Source organism: Protopterus annectens, chromosome 3.part1, assembly GCF_019279795.1.
Source record: "Protopterus annectens isolate FY-2018-M chromosome 3.part1, PAN1.0, whole genome shotgun sequence".
Lineage (NCBI taxonomy): Eukaryota > Metazoa > Chordata > Ceratodontiformes > Protopteridae > Protopterus > Protopterus annectens.
In genome coordinates, this window is record NC_056732.1 from 1044887793 (window position 1) to 1044909718 (window position 21926).

General features: G+C 38.6%; 1 protein-coding gene across 2 annotated transcripts in view; it reads right to left on the reverse strand.

The window, feature by feature from the left end:
• RAP1GDS1 (Rap1 GTPase-GDP dissociation stimulator 1) overlaps positions 1-21926 on the reverse strand; it is a 1654780-nt gene that overhangs the window by 59501 nt on the left and 1573353 nt on the right. For both annotated transcript variants that reach the window (XM_044067200.1, XM_044067199.1), the window contains one exon: positions 17879-18007. In XM_044067200.1, the coding sequence (XP_043923135.1) occupies positions 17879-18007 (129 nt within the window). The remainder of the gene's footprint in view (positions 1-17878; positions 18008-21926) is intronic.

Genomic DNA, 21926 nt, shown 5'->3' on the forward strand with positions numbered 1-21926 from the left:
TGTCTCAAGTCATTCACACCAGCATGGACAATGACAGAGTCATATTTGTACCTGCTTTGGAGTGACCTCAGTGCTTGTGTTATGTGGCGGATTCTAGCGCCCGACAGGCAGCTTACTGTGACCTTTTCCTTGTTCAGCTTGGTGAGCGGGACGTCTGTGTCTGACTATAGAGTCACCTATTACAAGTGTGTCAGGTATGTTGTTTAGCCTTAAGGGCTGTGACTGTTTGGCACACTGACTTTGTGAATTATGTGTTGCATGTGTTTTGTTTTGAGGTAGTGGTTGCTTGGATGTCTGCTTTGGAGGTCTCTGTTGCTTTGGTAGATTTTTATTTAGAGCCTCCGAGTATGTTTTTGTGTGTTTATGTGTTTGGTCTGCAGTTGTGGTAGGTCTATGCGAGACTGAATTTGTGGTGTGTGTGGTTTCCTTCTCCTCCTGACTGGTTATGGCAGTACTGAGTCGAGAGAGCTCAGCCTCCAGTTTGGCTATATGGTTGCATCTCTCACATATATCTGTATTTGTTGGGAGGAGGAGAGGGTTGTCTGTGTACATGAGGCAGTTGTAACATTGCCTCAAGATTCCCAGATTCACCAGCTGAATTGGAGAGGAAGCCAGCAACTGTCCCTTCGACATGCTAGAATAGCATAAGGAACTGCAATGAAACTGAATCTAGGGTACTCAAGGGGATTTTAGGAGGATGTAGTGCTTTTTTAGTTAAAAAGTGCTTACCTTATATAAAATGCCTATAGGAGCAAGTGCGGGGTTTTTAGAGTGAGAATAGAATGTTTAGATTGAGAGTTAGAGCAGTTCCAAGGGAAAAATGAAGAGCAGACTTTGTGGAGCCGGGGATACTTTAAACCTGATTAAGCAGCACTGCCTGATGCTGTGCTATACGCAAATTCGCGCTAAAGCGGGCTTTATAGCAGGGGGTTAAGAAAGAGCTAGGAAATGGCCCAAAATGGCCAATAAGCTACAAGTTACTGGGCTGGAACCACTCCTTTAAGGACAGATAGGCTGCTCAGAGCTCCCCACTCCCACTGGTGAACAAAGAAGCTTCCTCCTATCCAAATAAGGATATGGGCAAAACAGGAACTATGACACAGCCCAGAGATCAGCAATACCTGAAGACTGGACTATTCCAGTTCAGTAAAGGCGGGAAACAAGGATATTTTTTTTTTTTTCAAAGTAGCAGAAAATAGATACAGTAACAACAGTAAATGCTTTAAATCGGCTAGCACACTTGAGTGTGTAGCCTACCAGTTAAATTAAGCAAAAACAAACTTTAAAGTGCAAAAGGGTTCAGGAAAACAAACAATAATGCAGTAAATCAACTTTGCAGAGCTTGTTTAGTTATAGAAACTCGCTTTTAGGCGAGAAAAAGCAGTCGGAAATAAGTAGCCAAAAAATACTTATAAATCAATGGAAAGTCACTCTTCCACTCGCTGCTGCTTGTAGAACTCTGCAGGACACCACGAGAATCTGTGCTGAGTCAAATGAGGAAAAAATATGTAGTCTGACTATGAATGTTTTGGTTCTAACAGTTGGACCTGTGACAGAATAACCTTTTAAATGTGCAGAGTCAGAACGAATCAGCAGATATAAAGGTATAAAACATAAGGATTCTATTACATGAACAAACTCTGTTCCGGACATTTGTGCATATTATTGGCTGACTGAATTGTTATGACAAAAAGTAGCTTTGCCACTGACAAGTAAATAGCGTTCCTGTCAGCGTGGGTACAGTTTTTCCTTTAGTCTGCTTAGATTTCATAATAATACAATAACATAACTAAAAGAAGTCTATAATTCTGTTAGTTCTATAGATACTTTCTAATAAACTTGTTTAAAATTATTACTGATGGTGTTTTATTTCTTTGTATCCAACTGTGCTTTCTGTGTTGTAATTAACTAACTTGTCTCAGAATTGCAGTACTGAACCTGAAATCAATATTACTCTGTTACTGCAGGGTGATGAGTAGTTATTTTTGCCTTCATTCCACAAATTCTGCTAGCAGGAGTATAACAGAAAAATGTGGAAAAGCATATATGAATCTTCTCCATCACTGTGAGTAAAATGTACCCACCACCATTACCAGTTGCTTTATTGAAGTGAGAAGCGTAAGAGGAATGCATTGTTTTACATGGTGACGGGGGTAGTGTCTGTTTTACCCCACTCTAAGATTATCAGACCAAGCTTTGCCTACACAATACCACCAGATGTAATAATCTGGGAAATTATCTCAAACCACAGGGGTAATATATACACATCACACTTTTAAGAAAACTTAGACTTAAGTCTGTCTATTTATAATTACTTTTATTGTAATTGAAATAAAATGCATTTCCAGAAAGATTTCACTAGACTCTTTGAAACAAAACTTGCAACTGTACAGGAGTAGGATCTGTAATGAGTACAAACTCATATCTATTTAGTAGTATTTGAAAGTAGTTACAGTCCCATTTTATGGCAAAGCACCGTCTCTCTCTTGACCCAAAAAGCATCTTTCAGCATTGCCAAGTTTTCTACTGACAGAGTAGATAGGATGCAGATCTTCATCTATAATCTGAGACAAAACTACTTATATCTACTTCAGTGGCATCTGTAAGCACTAAGAATTGCTTGGCAAATTCTGCAGCTATTTACTATTTGTTCTGAGCACAGCACAGCTTTTACGTGTCCAAAGGCTTGTTCTGATTCAAATGTCCACTTCACCTTAAAGAAAGCCTTATCCTTGGTCAGGTCAGTCAGGGGGAAAACGATGGTAACAAATCAGGAACAAATTTATGATAATAGCTACCCAGGATATCTTAGTGGTTGCTGTGGGCCAGTTTATCCTTCAAACTATCTTGTTTGTTTGTCTTTTTGGCTTTTCCCGGTTAGGGGTTGCCACAGCGGAACTCCGGTCTGCTAATGATTGGCAGTCGATTTTTATGGTGCCGAGTTGCTAGCCCGACGCCCAACCTTCAACGAAAGTACACCCATTCACGCATGTCTTTCGGAGGCCACTCGACCGTGGGGAGGAGATGTAGACTCCACACAGAAGGCACTCCAGCCGAGAAACGAACAGGAGAACTTCTTGCTGTGAGGCAACAAACACTACCACTGTACCACCGCGGCTTATCCTTCAAACTATCTACACAGCCCACATTGCTGGCATCTGTCATACCTAACTCTCTCACAGCTGCATTATCAGTCAATTCAACTTGGGAAAGGGAATTTAAAACCACTTGAACTTTAGCGATATAGTTTTCCAGATCTTCAGAAAATATTACATCATTATCATCCAAGCAGGCTGCTGCATTTCAGCTGTGGTAAATTTTGTTCATCAAACTCTGGAACATTACAGGTGTTTTATGGAGACCAAAAGGTAATATTCTGTAATGGAGGAGTCCATCTGCTGTGGAAATGCCATTTTTTTCTCAGTTTTAGGGGCTAGTGGGATTTGCCAACAGCCTTAAGTTTGGTCCAAAGTGAAGAAAAATCCTTGCCCAGTTTTTCAGTCAGTATGTCCACTTGTGTTATGGGATAAGAATCAAATTTAGAAATGCTATTCAACATTTTGAAGTCACTGCAAAACCTTATAGATGCATCAGGCTTGGAGGCCAGTACAACAGGACTACTTCCCTCACTTTGGAATTTTTTCTATGACCCATGATTGAACATTTCCCGTACTGCTTGCCTAATTGCTTGAAGTTGAGATTCTGGCATCTGGTATACTTTGTAATTTACTTTCTCACCAGGCATGGCTTCTATGCTGTGCTGAATTAAACTAGTTCAACAAGGCAACCCCGGCAATATATCCTTATTTCCAAGTACAACTAAATTTATTTCTTGTTTCTGAGGCACTGATAGTACCTACCCTATTATGATGCAATATGCTGTGGAGACCTTAATGTCTCCTACAAACACACTTATTATAGAAACTCTTATTTCTCTCCAGGTTTCAGAACATTTATGTGTTATAACTGTTCTGGTTTCCTTCTTCCTGGCTGTATCACCCTGTAATTTACTTCACTGACATTTTCTATAATTTAAAAAAGTCCTTCACACTTAGCAAAGAACTTGCCTTCAGCAATGGTTATCAACACAGTAACTCCAAGTTTGTATTCTCTGAGATGACCATTTCTGTTACATGCATAATGTGCCTCCTGTGTTCTCTTAGCAAGTCATTTTTTTTCTGTGTTATTGTTCGAAAATCTCCTGAATGTTTGAAAATGCTGTATCACACTTTTAAAAGTGTTTTTTAATCCTCATGTTTCCCTTGCCAAAACTTGCAAACCTTGGAGATACCTGACACATTAAGGGTTCAAATAGGGGTGAATCCAGCTAAGGCTTGGGGTACTCATATTACTGAAATGAGCATGGATATTGCCACAGTTAGTTTCAGTTTCTTCCATCTAATTCCACGGTCATTCATAACACAGACTTTAAAGTTTTACTAGAGTGCTCAGTTGGCCTATTTATTTGATTGTGGTTTACAGAAGTCCTTAACCATCTAACTTAAAAAACATGACAAAGTTCATGCATTCCTCTTGACATATGAATGTGCCTTGGTCATTAAGAATTTCTTTGTTAATTACTACTCTAGAAAAGAAACGGCAGTAGTCCATTTGTTATGGAATTTCAATTAACACTTCACAGGGGCAATTCTTGAAGCAAATTTTGCTGCCTAATCAATTTTTACTATGGTATACCTACCAATGGAGCTAGTGTCCATTGCTATTTTCTCAAAGGGGACCTCCACAATACGTAACAGTACCAAAGGGCTATTAAATCCTGGAACTGATGCTCCATTGACATTCTGGGCAAGCTGCATAAATGTTTTCATATGCTTTACAATACCAGGTGATTAGAATCTCGCAAACATCCTAGCTTGTGTTTAATAGATTCCTAAATCTCCACCCACAATGTGACTATATGTACTAGTTTCAACACAAGTGTTGGAAGAGGCCTTGGAACTAATAAATGGCTCAGTTTCTGTTCTTTGTCTTTAGTTTTCCTGTAAAGGTGGTCATTTGTAGTTCAAAGTATGGGAATGAAGTGGGGCTGTTCTGCTCCTTTGTTTCCCCATTTACTCTTGCTATCTGTTGTTTGACTTCATGCATTGCCATCCGTTTGTGCTTTCCTGATATGGATTATCAGAGAAGGTTAGCCTAAAAAGTATTACTTTCTGGAGGGAAGTGGAGACTGTGGTCTCTTCTGTTACACATAAATGTACACGTTTTTACTCTTCAACTAGTTCATTCTCTGTAAAAGCTAACTCACAAAAATAATTTTCTGTCACATGGATATTGCCGGTCTCTTCTTCTTTTCTTATTTTACTTGCTTTACCCTTAAAATTCCACTTCTGTTTCTGACTGGATCTATGCTTTTATATAACAGGGAAAAACTTAACACGGTTTAGGGTTGTTGCTCTCCTTTCAAGGACACAACAGAGGAGTCTTTGTGGGTTCTGTTCAAGCAGCTTTATTTTATACAAACACATCACTATAGACGTTTACAGAGTTTAACTTAAGTAACTTGTATATAAACTAACAACTGCGATCATGCACGTTCTCTCCCTGACTGCTCTTTCAAAATGGCACAAGGGAATGCACGTGTCTTGGATTTATATGTGTACGTATATTCTTGACATGCTTCTTAAAGATATAGCCCACACATCCCTTGCACTCTGATCTACATCCTCCCTCTTTGAAAAATAGATTGCATAATGTTATGAGGCTATTTGGCATCCAGGTAGGATCTCGGCACTGCACAGATGCCTGTAATCTGTCCAATTTCATCAAAACCTTTTGTTGTCTGGATTTGAACAGTCTCTCCTTCTCTCAACAGACGAAGTAATCTGTTCAACCTGTGGTAATTAGATTTCTGGATATTATTTTTCTTAAATAATTGAGCCTTGACGGTTTTATTGTTCTTAGTTTTAGGCTTTAATAAACTGGAAGTAGTGGGTAGCATAGTTCTAGTTTGTCTGGAAAGTAGGCTTTGAGCAGGTGAGCCAAGAATATCGTCACGGGGTATGTTTCTAAGATTAATCAAATTCAAGAACACATCGGTATTGTCACGCTTTGACCTTTTCAAGTAATTGCTTTTCACTCTGCGATGCACGTTCAGCTAGACCACTGGACTGTGGATATTCAGGACTACTAGTGACATATACAAAGTCTCATTCTTTTGCAAATTTCTGAAACAACTGGCTAGTAAACTGAGTACCATTGTCAGAAAGAACTTTGTGTGGACTACCATGAGCTGAGAAATTACATTTCAACTTGGTAATAATGGTGATGGATGTCAGGCTAGGTAGTAGATCGATCTCAAACCAATTCGAATAAGAGTCTACCAAAACCAAGTACTGTTGACTGTTCCATTCAGAGATATCAGTTGTGACTGTAGACCAAGGTAATTCAGAAAGTGAACTTAGCTGAAGTGATTCTCTTTGCAAATGCGGTCTAGTACTGCTGCATACTGAACAAGAAAAAAGTACTCCATCAATGTCTTTTGGTAATGAAGGCCAAAATAATAATTCTCTAACTCTTCCTTTAGTGGATCTGGATCCTGGGTGACCACAATGCAAAATCTGGATATATTCTTGTTTTAGGATCTTTGAAAATAATGCCATCTTCCATCAATAATTCATCTCTGTAAGGAAAATAGGTTTGACACTAGATTGCTTTGACGGTCATCCAACATTAATGTAGTGATTGAGCTTTTGCAAAACTGGATCCGTTGGAGTGTGATCTCTTAACTCATCAAGTCTAGTGGTGGAAAAATTATGCACTGACATTACATCAATTCAAAATTCTCTGCATCAAGTTGTTCTGCCGTATTTCTGGGCAATCTGGATAAGGTATCAGCCAGATAGGGCAATTTTCCTTTCCTGTAGACCATTTTGAAATTGTACTTTTTTAATTTGAGCATCTTTCTTTGTAATCTCGCTGGACCGGAATGCAGAAGCTTCTTTAGAATAATAACTAGAGGTTGATGGTCAGTTTCAATCTGAATAGCTTGACCAAATATAATCATGAAACTTGGAACATGCAAATACTATTGTCAAAAGCTCCTTCTCAATTTGAGCATACTGCATCTCAGTCTGGGTACGTGTTCTAGATGCATAGGCTACCGGTCTGCCCTCTTGAAGTACAAGTGCACCAAGACCAAATTTTGAAGCATCACAGGAAAGTGTAACTGGTTTGTTCAAATCATAATATCTTAATGTAGGTGGGGGTGACAATGTTCTGCTTGAGGTCTTCAAATTCCTTCTGTTCCAACCATGACCATGCAACATTGTTGAGTGTTAGCTCTCTTAAAGGTGCTGTCAACTCACTAAAGTCTGTTATAAACTTGCCTAAATAGTTGACCATGACTAGGAAACGCTTTAGAGCTTGTACATTATCTGGTGCTGACATCTCAAGAATAGAAGTTTGCTTGGTCAGGTCTGGTCTCAAGCCTGTACTCGTAAACAAATATCCCACTTATGTAACTTCTGAAGTGCAAATTCAGACTTCCAGAAGATTGAGCTTCAAGTTTACTTCACATGCTCTGTCTAGAACTTTCTTCAGGTTTCTGTCATGCTCTGCTTCACCACTGCCACCAACCAGTAAATAATCTATTATTATGGCACAAGGATAACCCGAAAAAAATTGCACCACTGCATGCTGAAAGACTTCACTTGCAGAATTTATTCCAAATGGCATCCTTAGAATCTGTACCTGCCAAATGGAGTACCAAAAGTAGTTAGAAATGAGGATTTGCGATCATCACTTGCCAAAATGAACTCTTTGCAACCAAGACAGAAAATACAGTAGGATTCGGAATTAGAGCCGCAACTTCTTCGAATGTGCGCATTGGATAATACAGTCTCCTAATGCGTAGTTCAGATCTCTTGGGTGAATACATATTCTGATTTCGTCTGAGCCTTTTTTGTGCGCGGCTACCATGGATGAGACCCATTCAGTTGGTTCTGTGACCGGACAAATCACACCTTGTTGCACCATTTTATCCATTGAGCTTTACCTTTATCCTGCATAGCTATCGGAACTCTTCTTGCTGGTCTGACTACTGGAGTGTCCTCTGGATCTAATTTCATGGAATACACAACTGGAAGTTTGCCTAACTTGTCATCGAAAACATCAGCATACTCTGAGAAAATGGTTTCTGAAAAATTAGAACTTGGAAATGCACTTATGTGATGGACTTCTTTAGCAAAAGAAAGCATATTCATTCTTAAACTGTCTTTGAAACACAATAAAGATTGCACTGGTCTTCAGACTACGTAGAATAATGAGTTGTAACAGCTCAGGGCCAAATAACATAAAAGCATCACTGAGCCTTCGGTTTGAATTTCTTCACCTCCATAAGCAGCAAGTCTCGCACCACTGGCCACATTGAGTTGTTTGTTAGTTCTCTATTTAGCAAATGTGTCTGCTGATATAACATTACAACTTTGAACCAGTGTCTACTTTGAGCTCTGTGGATTTTCCATTAATCAGGACAGTAAAAAACACTTAACTCCTTTGTTAATAAATTCACTGCATCAACTCTTTCACCAAGCACTGATACAATATCTACATAGAACGCCGACTGCTTCGGCTCTACTTGATCAACTTGCTTTTTTGTGCAACCTTTCTTTGCAACTGTGAGAGGCTTACTTGATTTACAAAACTTTTGGAAATGGTTCTATTTTTTACACTTGTGACATTGCTGACCAAATGCTAAGCACTTCTCTCTTTTAGACTCATGACTTGCACCACAATTGTAACAGTTAACAATAAAGCTACATTTGGGTTTTGCTGATTCATGCTTGTACTGCACTGAGCTTGAGCTGGAGCATGCTCCCTTTTTAGAACTTTCTGGAAAGCTACATGCCTTCCTTGGAAACCCTGCAGCTGCCATGTGCTTGGGCCTGCTCTTGTTTGCCACGTGTTGCATACTATCTACATGTGCTCTGGAGCCAACTGAAACCATGCTCTTGTCACTTGCAAGCATACTTGTGTGTTTTTCTGTCACCTCATGGATTTGACAAATCTCTATGGCTTTACTCAATGTTAAATTACTGTCATGAAGTAAAAATCTTTCTCACAGCAGCACTATTAATACCACACACAAGCCTGTCCTTTATCAGCTCATCTTTTAAGTCACCAGACCGACACGTCTTAGATCTGTTTCTCAAGTCAGTTATATAAGCTGCAAATATTTCCCCTGGTTTCTGATCTCTTGTGTAAAACAAATACCGCTCTAATGTGATATTTGTCTGGGGATTACACATTTCTCTGAACTAGCACTTCAAACACTCGGGGTTTTCCCTTGATTCAGCCTGTACTACAATAGGACGGTTTTCAGCTTCTCCTTCATATACTGCTGGTGCATACACAAATGAACGCGCTCTTTCTATGACCTCTGACCTAGCTAGGTTTAGCAAAATGAATGTCCTGGTGCGTGCATCTCTATCTGCATAAGCTGCTTGTATAAAAACATTCTATTCTTGCTTATATATTCTCTAATTCTTTGCAATATTCTGAACAAATACAATGGGTAGGGGGTTTTGAAATCCATTTGCCATATTAACACATAATAGTGAAGGATTTTGCAAATAAGCACAAACATACACACATGCACATGTGGGGCGGCCACAGTGGAGCAGCGGTTAGCGTTGCCACCTCACAGCAAGAGGTTCTCTGGTTCGATCCTTGGCTGGGATGCCTTCTGTGAGGAGTCTGCATGTCCTCCCTGTGGTTGTGTGGATTTTCTCCGGGTGCTCCGGTTTCCTTCCACATCTCAAAGACATGCTGTAGGTGGATTGGACACTCTAAATTGGCCCTAGGTGTGAGTGCGAGCGTGTGTGCCTTCTGTGGAAGGTTGGGTGCTGGGGGGCAACTCGACACCGTAAAACTCCACTGCCAATCATGAGTGGACAGGTAATCCGTTGTGGTGACCCCTAACCGGGAAAAGCCGAAAGAAGAAGAAGATGCACACATGCCAGAACGTATGCCAGTATGTGTAACTTTGTCCAATGCCTTCGTGCTTCTGAATTTATACCTTTTTGGGGTTTTCAAAATTATGCTAATGGACAAACTCGCAGTACCTCTGAATAACTGGACTTTGTGAAATAAACTTCTCGGGCACTTTAGACATTTGTAATATCATTTGAAAAGCTAAAGTAATTTATCATCATTTTAAGAAACATTTCAACAACGTTACGCTGAGACTGAATAACTCAAGGGCACTGTAATACCGTTGTAATGTCATCTTTTGCAAGGAATGACCTCTTATCAGTGTAAGAAACATATCAATAACTGCACAATGCAAATAAATCGGACATTTCTCGCCCAAAACTTCAAATAATTTGAAGTAATTGAACTTTTTGAATATCTGCATACAGCACACTAAAATGTCCCCAAAGTGGCGGTACCATGCTATGGCAACTCTTTACAGTATGAGAAACACTGTAATGGTGGCACTTTGCAAATAGACACATCCAGCACAAGAAACTTTTCAGAATGGCTACACTTTGACTGTATTTCATGAAATAGTTGCACTTTACACAAAATAAACTCTTTGAAATACATGCACAGTAATGAGCACACTCTGTAACCACTTTTGCACACTTTGAGATACTTCGAATAACTTTATGCCCTTGATATAATACGAAGTCGTAGTTCTGTCAAAACACAACACTTTGCGAAAACACATGTAGTCGCGTTGCTTTATTTTTTGCTTAATGTGCCCTTTTTTGCCCTTATATTCATTCTATTCATTTAAGCCCTTTTCATGCCCAATGTACTTTTCTTATGCTTGTTTTACTCTACACATGCCCAGTTTTGCCTTGGACACACTTGTCTTACTTTAAACATACGCGTTTTTGCTTTACCATTAATCATTTCATCAAATGCCTTTATTTTAAATATTTCTTTTAGTTAAACTTTTCCTGCCTTCTACTTGCTTAATAATGAGGTTTGTGCCCTCATAATGCCCCTTTTTATCTTTTCTATCCAATAAACAGTTTGTGCTATTTCTCATTACCTTTGATTCTTTTCTAGGTCTTTTTGAGCTGTTTTCATTCAGTTTTACCTTCACTGCCATCTCCACACCTCATATCTCTGAATATTATTCGCTGCGATCCCAGTTCTGACACCATGTCGCATTCTATCTAGGACACAACAGACGAGTCTTCGTGGGCTGTGTTCAAGCAGCTATATTTTATGCAAACACATCACGATAAAAGTTTACTGACTTTAACTTTAGTAACTTATATACAGACTAACAACTGCAATCATGCATGTTTTCTCCCTGGCTGCTCTTTCAAAATGGCACTAAGGAATGCAGGTGTCTGGGATTTATACGTGCACGTATAGCATTGGCATGCATTTAGCACACACATCACTTGCACTCTGATCTATAGGGTCTCCCTGCGTTTTACCTTCAGTATGACATTCATCTCTCCCTCTCCTGAATTTTTTACACCTACTTCTCTTAGTGTATCACTGCCAGCCTGATCTCTTATTATTTTAATTGCTAGCGTCCTTCAGTAAGGCTCAATACCAGATTTATATAGCCCTTCCACCCAGAGCCAAAAGTTATCTCCTTTTATGCTTACTAACCCTAAAACTTTTCCTTTACTGGGGCTAAGTATTTCTGTTGGTATATCCTGTTGAACTTTTCTCCCCCCATATCTTCCAAAGCTCTTTGAACTGGGGAAAGTCTTTTCCGATTATCCCATTGCATGCCAGGGTAGGCACTTGAACTACTGGATATAACAGTTTGGCTACAAGGATTTTCATCTCTACCTGTTACCCTGTTAGTTGCTCTTATGAGGGGGCTGGAAACAATCAGGTAACAGAGTTAACTGATAAATGAACATATGATAGTGACAAGGGTGGTTGTAGTTGTAAAAATGGTGCCTGCCACAGATAATATTTATTAACTTTGGGATTGTTTTAATGTAATAAACAGGGAAGGGGGAGGGGAGAACAAGGGTGTGAGCAGGCAGCTCTTTGTACTGCTGCTAATGAGCCAAAGCAAAGACAAGTTTGTGTTTAAGAAACAATCACAATTGACCAAGGACTGCTCTGAAACTTTAAGTCACTTCTTAACCATTTCTCAGTTGCTCTTATGAGGGGGCTGGAAACAATCAGTTCACAGAGTTAACTGATAAGTGGACATATGATAGTGACAAGGGTGGTTGTAGTTTTTAAAATGGTGCCTGCCACAGGTAATATTTATTAACTTTGGGATTGTCTTAAGGTAATAAACAGGGAAAGGGGAGAACAAGGGTGTGAGCAGGCAGTTCTTTGTACTGCTGCTAATGAGCCAAAGCAAAGACAAGTTTGTGTTTAAGAAACAATCACAATTGACCAAGGACTGCTCTGAAACTGTAAGTCATTTCTTAACCATTTCTCAGGTGGAAAAACAGGATAACCTCGTATCAGTAGGCCACTGTGGTCTCAGTTTAAATTATCACGCACACAGTATTGATCAGCTATGGATACTATTTGCTAATAGAAGGGAATAAGATAGAAAGTGGAAGATGAGTGTGTGTGTGTGTGTGTGGGGGGGGGGGGGCTGCTTACAAGCCAAAGCAGAGTGCTCTCCAGGGGAAAATGAATAATGGCTCAAACAGGTAGACACATACTCAAAGTTAACTTTAGCTGTTTGCAGACAGTTCAGACCCGGACTGCACTTTTCTTATAAGAATGATAAAGGTGGTACCGCAGTTGAATACTTAAGAGTGGTGTTAAGTCTAGAAAAAAAGAGTACAGAGAGGAGTAAGCACTTTGAGATGATAAAGATATATTAGAAAGATTACAAAAACAAACTGAGCAAATAGCTACTATATATGCAGGAAAATGTTTTGAACCAACTACTAGTATATGCAGATACTGCTCAAACTGTAAAACATCTGTTAGAAAAACCTCAAGACAGTTATGCAGTCACAGATAAAAATATAGCGAGCAGCACCGATCACCGATACATATGTCTGGATAAGAGCTTGCAATTTCCAGTAATAAAAGATGTTCCAGTAATGCTGAATATTCAGAGACTTGGAGCCAATGTACAAAAATTATTTTCTTATGTTTCCTTGAAATGCCTTTTTAACTTGCCTACTACCAAGATCACTACATTTTTACTTACACTGTTTACATCAGCTCTTAGAAACTGTTTTTAAAACATGCATTAAATGAGCTGTTTGTGTGCTTATTAGTCTATGCATACTGAAATCCCACACTGAAATTTAAAGGACTGTGCTTTTGGGGGAAACCCAACCCTGGCCAAAAAAGTCTAATTTTAATTTTAGGTAGTTAAAGGCATTAATATCCTCAAGGTTTATATAAAGTTTTGGTGAGTTTCCAGACAGTACTCTAGCCCACTCTGCTTGGGGCCAGTGCCCCTAGGAGGATCTCTCTCCAATGCCACTAGATAAGCGTCCATTTTGTCATCTTTCACAAGTTTTTTTAAAAGACTGTTAGCACTTAGGATTCTTGATGGCTGGCTCATTAGACTGGATAGCTACAGTTGGTTAGTGCCTTGTTTTTTTGTAGGGGGCTGAGCAAATGTTGGGCAATATTACACTACTCTCTTGAACAGCTTTACCTGAGCATACTAAAGCCTTAGTAGACCTCAAGTAAGGCTTTAATGACTTTTTCCCACCTTGTACAGCAATCAGCAACTACAGTGTACGTTTTTGGCCTCAAAGAAAATGTTCACCAATAGCTGTACTTTCTTCAAGTCAACCCTTCTCGTTACACAGAGGATTCTTTTCCAGAACAAATTCACATATGGGTAAGTTTTAAGAAGGCTCACTTATTTTATCAGTCAATCAGTAATTATTCTTTCCTTTACTCTGACACAGCTTGTATTCCTTTCTTGAGTGGGGAAAATTAACTTAGGCAGAGCACATACCTTAGAAAAGTAGCTATCAAAAAGGCTCTTCTTCCCACTGAAGCCAACAATATAACATCTCCAGTGGACTTAGCTCAACTGTTCAGTTTTACAACGTGTGCCCTGAGCTTCAGGATAGATAAAAATATATTCCTTTAAACAAAGGTGAACTGAAAATAAAACCATGTTCAACCAACAAAAGGGACAACACAGTCATGAAACATAAAATAAATCTAACCCTAGCTCTTAGATCAAGATCAGAAAGATTATTCAGCACATTCGTTGGTAATAATTCACATTATAGTTAGGCCTGACATCCTTCTTTTTCTCCATTTATGCCTCTACATTGTAAGAAATTCCAATAGCTCTCCAACATGTAGAGGGAAATTCTCTTTCATTTTCCAACACACACACTCAAGTTAAGACTTCTCTTCCACTTCAATTCATAGGTTTGTACTAGGCTATCGACCACCAGGGTCTTTATAAGTCTAGCTGAGCAACCCAACCCAGGATGACTATATGGTGTGGGTATGCTAGCAAGGAGGTAGCTAAGCATTACGTGTGTATGTGTAGGGGGGGTTACTTTAGTTTGGGATTAGTTAACTTACTATCAGCCTTAGTCCATCAGAGACATGGGGGTCAGACCAGGGGCTGAATTTTGATTTACCATCCAATGATCAAGGTTTCACTTGGAAAGGGTCGGGTATGAACTTGGCTTTATGTGGATGAGGAAAAATGTATAGCCAACACTCGCACCCAAAAAAGTCATACAAAATCAAACAACAGTTTGGCATACATCTGGATTCAAACCTTGAAAGTATTCTTAAAAAAAAAAAAAAAAAAAAAAAAAACATACAGACCTGAGTATTATCTAACCACAGCACATAGCAATAATTATGTCTTTCTTCTTCCTTTACAAGAAAGCTTTGAGGAAACTCCAGTTAATTATTTTCTGACCTACAGAAGAGGAAAAATGATTGCTTCCCTGGGTAATGGCCATTATATTCCTGTGTTTGTGCATGTCTCTCTCTCCCTATCTTTCTCTCTCTCTTATATATATATATATATATATATATATATATATATACATACATGCATATATGTAGTTGTTGGGTCTGTAGTAACGAATGTGCAAAGGAGAAAATGCTCTTTTTACTTGTTTTTCAGCCATCCTGCTGCCTTACATACGAGATTGAGGTACAGCAGGACATTATAATGTGGGAAGTTGTTCTCACCATTTGGAAACACACAAGTAACCCCAGAAATTAATAAAATGTGAAAATAAGGTCTGTAGCAAATTGTAAATAAACAATGTCTACAGCAGTATTATGTAGACAGCAATGCAAACGGAGTGATTTTTTTTAAACGAATAGGCTTTCTGTTAAGTTGCACTTGCTTCTTTAGCAACAGAAAGATACCTGGATTTGTTTGTGAGATCTGTTTTGTTTAATTATCTAATCAGTATACTATAAAAAGAGGGCTGAAAGAAGCCTAACTAGAAAACATCTTCCCTTTTATGGAAGGGGACTTAAGTGTCCAGAGTAACAGCTCTGGTAGACAGAATCAACTACTGTGAAGAAAAACTTGAAAGACGCAACTAGAAATTGTTCCTGACAGTGGAATTCAGAAGGACCTGAAAACAGAAACTGTTTTTCAGCAGTATGAGTGAGGTAAATGAACATGTTTTGTTGTGCTTTTGGTAAAACAGCAAGACTTTGGTTTTGCTTGGAAAAAAAATCTGCATTTAATTATATTTGTATATAATAAATTGCATTTTTTATAAGACTTGTGGCCTCAGCTACTTCAGTCTCTTGTAACATACACTCTTTTATGGCTTCATCATTCAACATCGAAATAGTTAAACTTCACATTACAAGCTATATAGGCATAAACGTTACACTAGAAGATACATACATACAGACATGCACACAAAAGTACATTTGTTCTGTGATATCTACTTTCTCCAGTTCTTGGTTGCAGGTGAACCACTGCCTGCACCAACGATAAACAGCCACAGGGCAAAGGAAGTAATTCTAGACTGGATGTTGCTCTACCACAGGACTTGTATACACTCATTCACTCAGACACACAGCTCACACAACTGCAAGCAAGAAGGCAATGCAGAGGAAACCACAGTATCTGGTGAAAACCTATGCAGACAAAGAGAAGACAGGCAAATTCTACACAAAAGGTATGTCACACGTATGTATACATCTGTATATCTATACCTACATCCACACACCATAATCTGAGATGACTAATCCAAAATCATTTTTATCAAATGCTGTATCTGTAGCAGATAGTGTTGTCACCTAACAGCAAGAGGATCCCCGGATTGATTCTTGGCTGGGGTGTGTTCTGTCTGGAGTTTGCATGTTGTCCCTGTGTCCAAGTGGGTTTTCTCCAGGTGCTCTATTTCCTCCCACATTCCAAAGACATAAAAGTGGTGGACTGGACACACTAAATTGGCCATAAGTGTGACTGTGTGTATTTTAGAACAACAACCGAAGCAGAGCTAGCCACAAGGAGACGTGAATCTTGGCTCTAGATTATTGTCACTAATGATATACCCTGACCTCACATATAAAAATAGGGAAAAAAAAAATTGTGAATGGATAGACACCAATGAGAAAAACATGGCTGAAGGTTGATTTAGGTGTAATGCTAAAACTGCATTTTCATTAGTGGGCATTCTCCACACTCCTTTCAGATGGCCATACCTATATATATCTGCAAGAAATATAATCAATTAAAAGATTATTGAACCTTGGGAAAAGCAGTCTCCCCATAACCAAAAAGTGCTGAACCATATGAATTCAGCAGATAGTATTCATTCAATCAGTATAACTGTCAACTTACTTTTGTGAGCTATACAACAGACACACACACTACATTAGATACACAGATATATAACTACACACATGCATATACATCTCTGTATTTCACGGTCAGTGAATATATTTAACATACAAACTGGTTTGCCAATTTAGTAGTTTTTTGCTTTTTAGTAATTTAAAACTGTGTAAAGATGTCATTACATACAATAAAGATAAGTTTCTAGCCCAACGATGAATAAATACAACTACCCAACACAAACTTCACTAGTCCCACAGCACTAGTTCTGCTGAAAGCAGCTACCTCTACAACATCTATCAGCTGTGAGTTGTGGTTCCTGTGGTACAGGGTTTGATTCCCTTAGCCCTCCCTTGCCTGATGTGTGATCGTGAGCAAGTTACTTAATCAGACATTATTCTTGGATCACTCCTGAAAACAGACTGTGTGTCCAGTGTGCCTACCTGGTTAACAAACTATTATTATTATCTATACCACAAGTTACTAGACTTCCGGAATGAGATAATTTCAGAGTCCCTCCAAAATCTATATGGTCATTCAGATATCATTCATAATTCTGGAAGTGCCCCATCCCACCTCATACTTCAATGTAAGTAGCCAGGGACCTGTCTCAATCTTGTCAATGACAGCATGTATTTTCAATAACTGTTCCGTTCTCTGCAGTACCTTTTTCCTACAGTCTCTCCTTCCATGTTCTGCCATTATCCTCCCTTTACCTTTCTATTCCTGCTGCAATTTCTGCTTTCAAGAAAATCCTATAAGTTCTAATTACTGACAAATATGCTGGTGGTGTATACCTTGGCTCTAGATGATTGTCACATTTGAAGTGACTGCCTGACACAGTCTGCAAAAATGGGAAAAAGTGGTTGTAGATGGATGGATGCAACCCCTGAAGGTCTTGGATCTAAGTGACCATCTGTGTTTGTGCCATTACAGATCTGCTGTCATGCTACATCTGCAACTTTTCCTTACTCTTATCAAACCCTAAGGCAAACAATCAGAGTACTGTGACCTCCCTCAAACAGATCAACAGAGGAGAGTTAATCTATAAATTGTTCATAATGCTAGATAAAAATAAGTCTATTAGCAAGGTTCAATGAAGTAGTCTACAAGCTGCAGTAAATATGTTTACAATGTCAGTGCACTCACCTGATCCCATGACAGCACAGATCAACACCATAGAGTTGTATTTAATTTCAGGAGCACTCCTCTCATCAGACAACAGCCTGTGTAGTACCTGGACTAACTTTGCGTTTTCTAGATCTTTCTCTGCCGTACCTGTAATATGCAAAACAAACTGCTGAGCAGCTGCATACCATTAACACAATGTACAATAATGTCACCACAATGTACAATGAGTTAGTTTAGCATTCTATTAAATCAGAAAGTGTACCTCAAAAATGAAGTATATCAGAATAAAAGAAGCACCAACGGAGCAGTTAAAGCACAAGGCTGTTCCATTTTTATGAAGAATAAAATCACAGTGATAAGGAGTTTAACACTGAGAGGTTGCATCTTACAGCTTGGGTCACACAAAGATGACAGACTAAACCAGCTGATCCAATTATCATCAGATCTGACACTTATGGACAGAAAGAAAAAAAAATATCTCTTTTGTGGAAACCTGGTAAAAGGATTACATGTAATGAATCCATGGTGTTTGTGGACATGGACTATTCGTCAGTTACTTGGAAAAGATGTGCCGATTTCATACCAGTACATGCTAAATTCAAGGTGAAGGATTTAAGAAAATCTAAACTATATTCACAACAGGAGCTAGGACTTTTGAACTGCCAGCAGAAGCAATGAGTGTTTTAGATGTCAATGGAGTTGTGGACACAAAAAATATTTTGAGTCAAACAAACAGCACAGTGCTGAATAAGCAGCAGGTTCCTGCTGCTAGGAGAAGAGGTCCAGAAGAGATGCTCCCTTTTTTAAAAAAAAATCTTATTGCTGAAACTCAGGGCAAACCTCCTGCAGAAATAAGAAAAAATGCTGGGGGAGATAATGCAAGATTTAAAAAAAAGGGGGGGGGGTGTCCCTAAGCAAGTAAGAATTAAAAAGTAAAGTCATGGGCACTTAGAAGCCATGCAGCTGAAACACTGGCATGCTTTTAAGAAGTCATTTGCATATATCCTGTGGGCCTCCACTACAGGAGATTTAAAGTTTTACATAGTCAAGACTCTAGCTTGGCTGGGTCTTTCTTGCATTTTTTTTTCTAAATGGTTTGACAGTGTGACCATTTTACCCTTTTAAAGCAGGTAAGTGTGGAGGAAGAAGCAAGGATCTGACAAAACGGTACAGGTAAAATAAAAGAGTACCTTGTAGAGTAGAGTCTTCAGGAAAGAAGGGGGTATTTGCAATCAATATATAACAGGGTTTATTACAAGGATTTGAGAAACTGGATATTATTAACTTACGGGAAATCACTCAAATCTTTACAACACAGGACTTTGACTATATACTGCCCTTATGGTAGGTCACAATGTTAGGTCCCGAGAACAGGGGGAGTTATTGTCAGTTGGGACCATCAAAAAAAAGTCAGTCAGTATAATGACACAAATTTTAGAAGATGAAAATTCAGGTATATATTACAGGCAGTGAATTTTGGTGCAATACTGTACCACTTTTCAAACACTGCTCAATCTGGGCTTTGCATCCAGGGTTTACTGATGGCTGCAAAGAAGTTATCAATGTGTTGTGATTCACTTACGTTGCTGGTCACATATTTATGTTGTTGACCAATTATGATATAATGATATATAAACCCTTCAGGAAGGTCTAATGCAAACAAATGTTTGATCCCAAAGCCATGGCTTAAAGCTCAATGCCAAAACATGCATTACAGTAACTTTTTGGAAGTCAACCACCCTGTGTAACTACATCAACAATAAAACACCCCTAAAAGTTGATTCACTAGTCAGGGATCATCTGGGGACTCATGTAGACAATAACTTAGCCTTCGAACAACATGTGTCCAAGATGGTAAGAAAATCCTTCTAAGTTACTCAACTTATAAGTAAGGGCATGGCATTTAGGTCCAGAGAAACCACTATACGACTATATTCAGATCTCATTAGAGACATCATAGAGTATAATGCCACCTTTTGTATGTGCCTGACTAGACACATGCAGCAACTAGAATGTCCACAAAGGTTCCTTACAAAAAGAATACAAGGAGTAAACAACATTCACTACTCTGATTACCTCAAACCCTGTTTTTTCTCTGTATCATACAGACTACTGAGAGGTGATCTTTGCCTGGCTTACAAGGCATCCATCCCTGGATCCTGTTTTGATGAAACTTTTGCACATCTGCAAAACAAACAGCTTCAAACTACTACATCAAAAGATCTACATTTTGCTTGCAACATAAATAGAACATGTTGAAGACAGAGATATGTTTCCCAGAGAATTCCCATTCTTTTGAACAGGCTTCCCATCCATGTGAAGCAGAGTACCTCCCTAATCTTATTTAAGTGCAACTTGGACCAATGGATGTGTAATCAGAAATTCATCTTTGCTCTAGTGCTCATGCCTCTGAAAGACAGAGGCAGTCAGTAAATCACTCCTATATAAATCAAATTTGTGGGTCACATTTGGATTACACGGTTAGGCTTACAAGGACCCTGGTGGTCGTTAGCCTAGTATACACACACACATGCAGGTTCATGAGTGTATATGTATGTGTATATATATATATATATATATATATATATATATATATATATGTACATATATATATATACACATATATATATATATACACACACACACACACACATATATATATATATATATATATATATATATATACACACACATATATATATATATATATATATATATATATATATATATATACACACACATATATATATATATATATATATATATATATATATATATATATATATACACACATACATATATATATATATATATATATATATATATATATATATACACACACACACACACATATATATATTTATCTTTTATTTATTTTACATTTGTTGACCAAGAAGGTCCGACTGGATTTATATCCATTTTCAGCAGAGGTCCGGGGAGAAAAGCTTCATACAGAAGACAATAAGACAGAACAGAATAATACAATGTGAAATACAATAGAGAAATACAATGCAGACAAATGGTTCCATATTTACATATTAAAACCATTCACTTAATCAACAAGTTTGTACAGAGTAACTAGGTTAGGATTCAGTGACACTGCTAAGAGACCCTAACTGGGCGCACAGTAGTAGTGTGTGGGGATTAGTCAGGGGTAGAGCAAGGACAGAGCCATCACATAGTGAAGTATTAATTAAGGTTTTTTTTTTAATTGGGGTGGAGATAGTTGTAAAGTTACTTCTGTAGGAAGAGAGTTCCAGGCTTTACCAACTGAGTTCATAAACAGCTTCCCCAGCTGAGTTGTTTGCTTTGAAGGTGAAAGCTAGCATTTTGTTAGAGGATTGAAGAGTTTTAAGGTTCTGGTAGGGGGTGATGAGAGTTTTAAGATCGGGTGTCCGTTCTTGCTGGTAGAGAATCTTGTGGGCAGTTACTAGTTGGTTTCCCAGTAGAAGGTTCGGTAGTTCAAGCCAGCCTAGTAGTTTGAGGTTAAGGCAGTGATGGGTCCTATAGGCAGAGGCGGTGATAAATCTGGCAATATGATTATAGCAGGTTGTGAGCTTGTTTAGGTCAGTTTTACTCAGGTTTGTGAATAAGGGGGAGGCGTAGGGAAGTGTGGATAGTAGATGAGTGCGAGCGAGAACAGTTCTGGCTAGGGGAGTTAAAAAGGGTTTGAGTCTGTGTAGACAGCCAAGTTTTTTTATTTACTGTTTTAACTGTGTGGTTGATATGCAAGTCAAACTTTAGGTTACTGTCAACTATAACTCCTAGGAGTTTGGTTGTGGGGTCTGGAGAGATAATTGTGCCATTGTTAGATTTAATGGAGAAGGTTACAGAGGAGGTCTTATGAGATGGGGAAAACAGCAGTTTTGGGATTTAGTATGAGACGGCAATAGAGGAGCCAATTTTCATCTATGGTAAATGTGTTTTGGGATAATGTCAGTAGTTCTTCTGGGGTTGTAGTGGAACATATTACGGCTGAGATGTCTGCGTATTGAATACAGGTAGTGTCTGGTATTACTTTATGCAAGTCATTAATGAATACGGAAAATAGGAGGGGCCCTAAGAT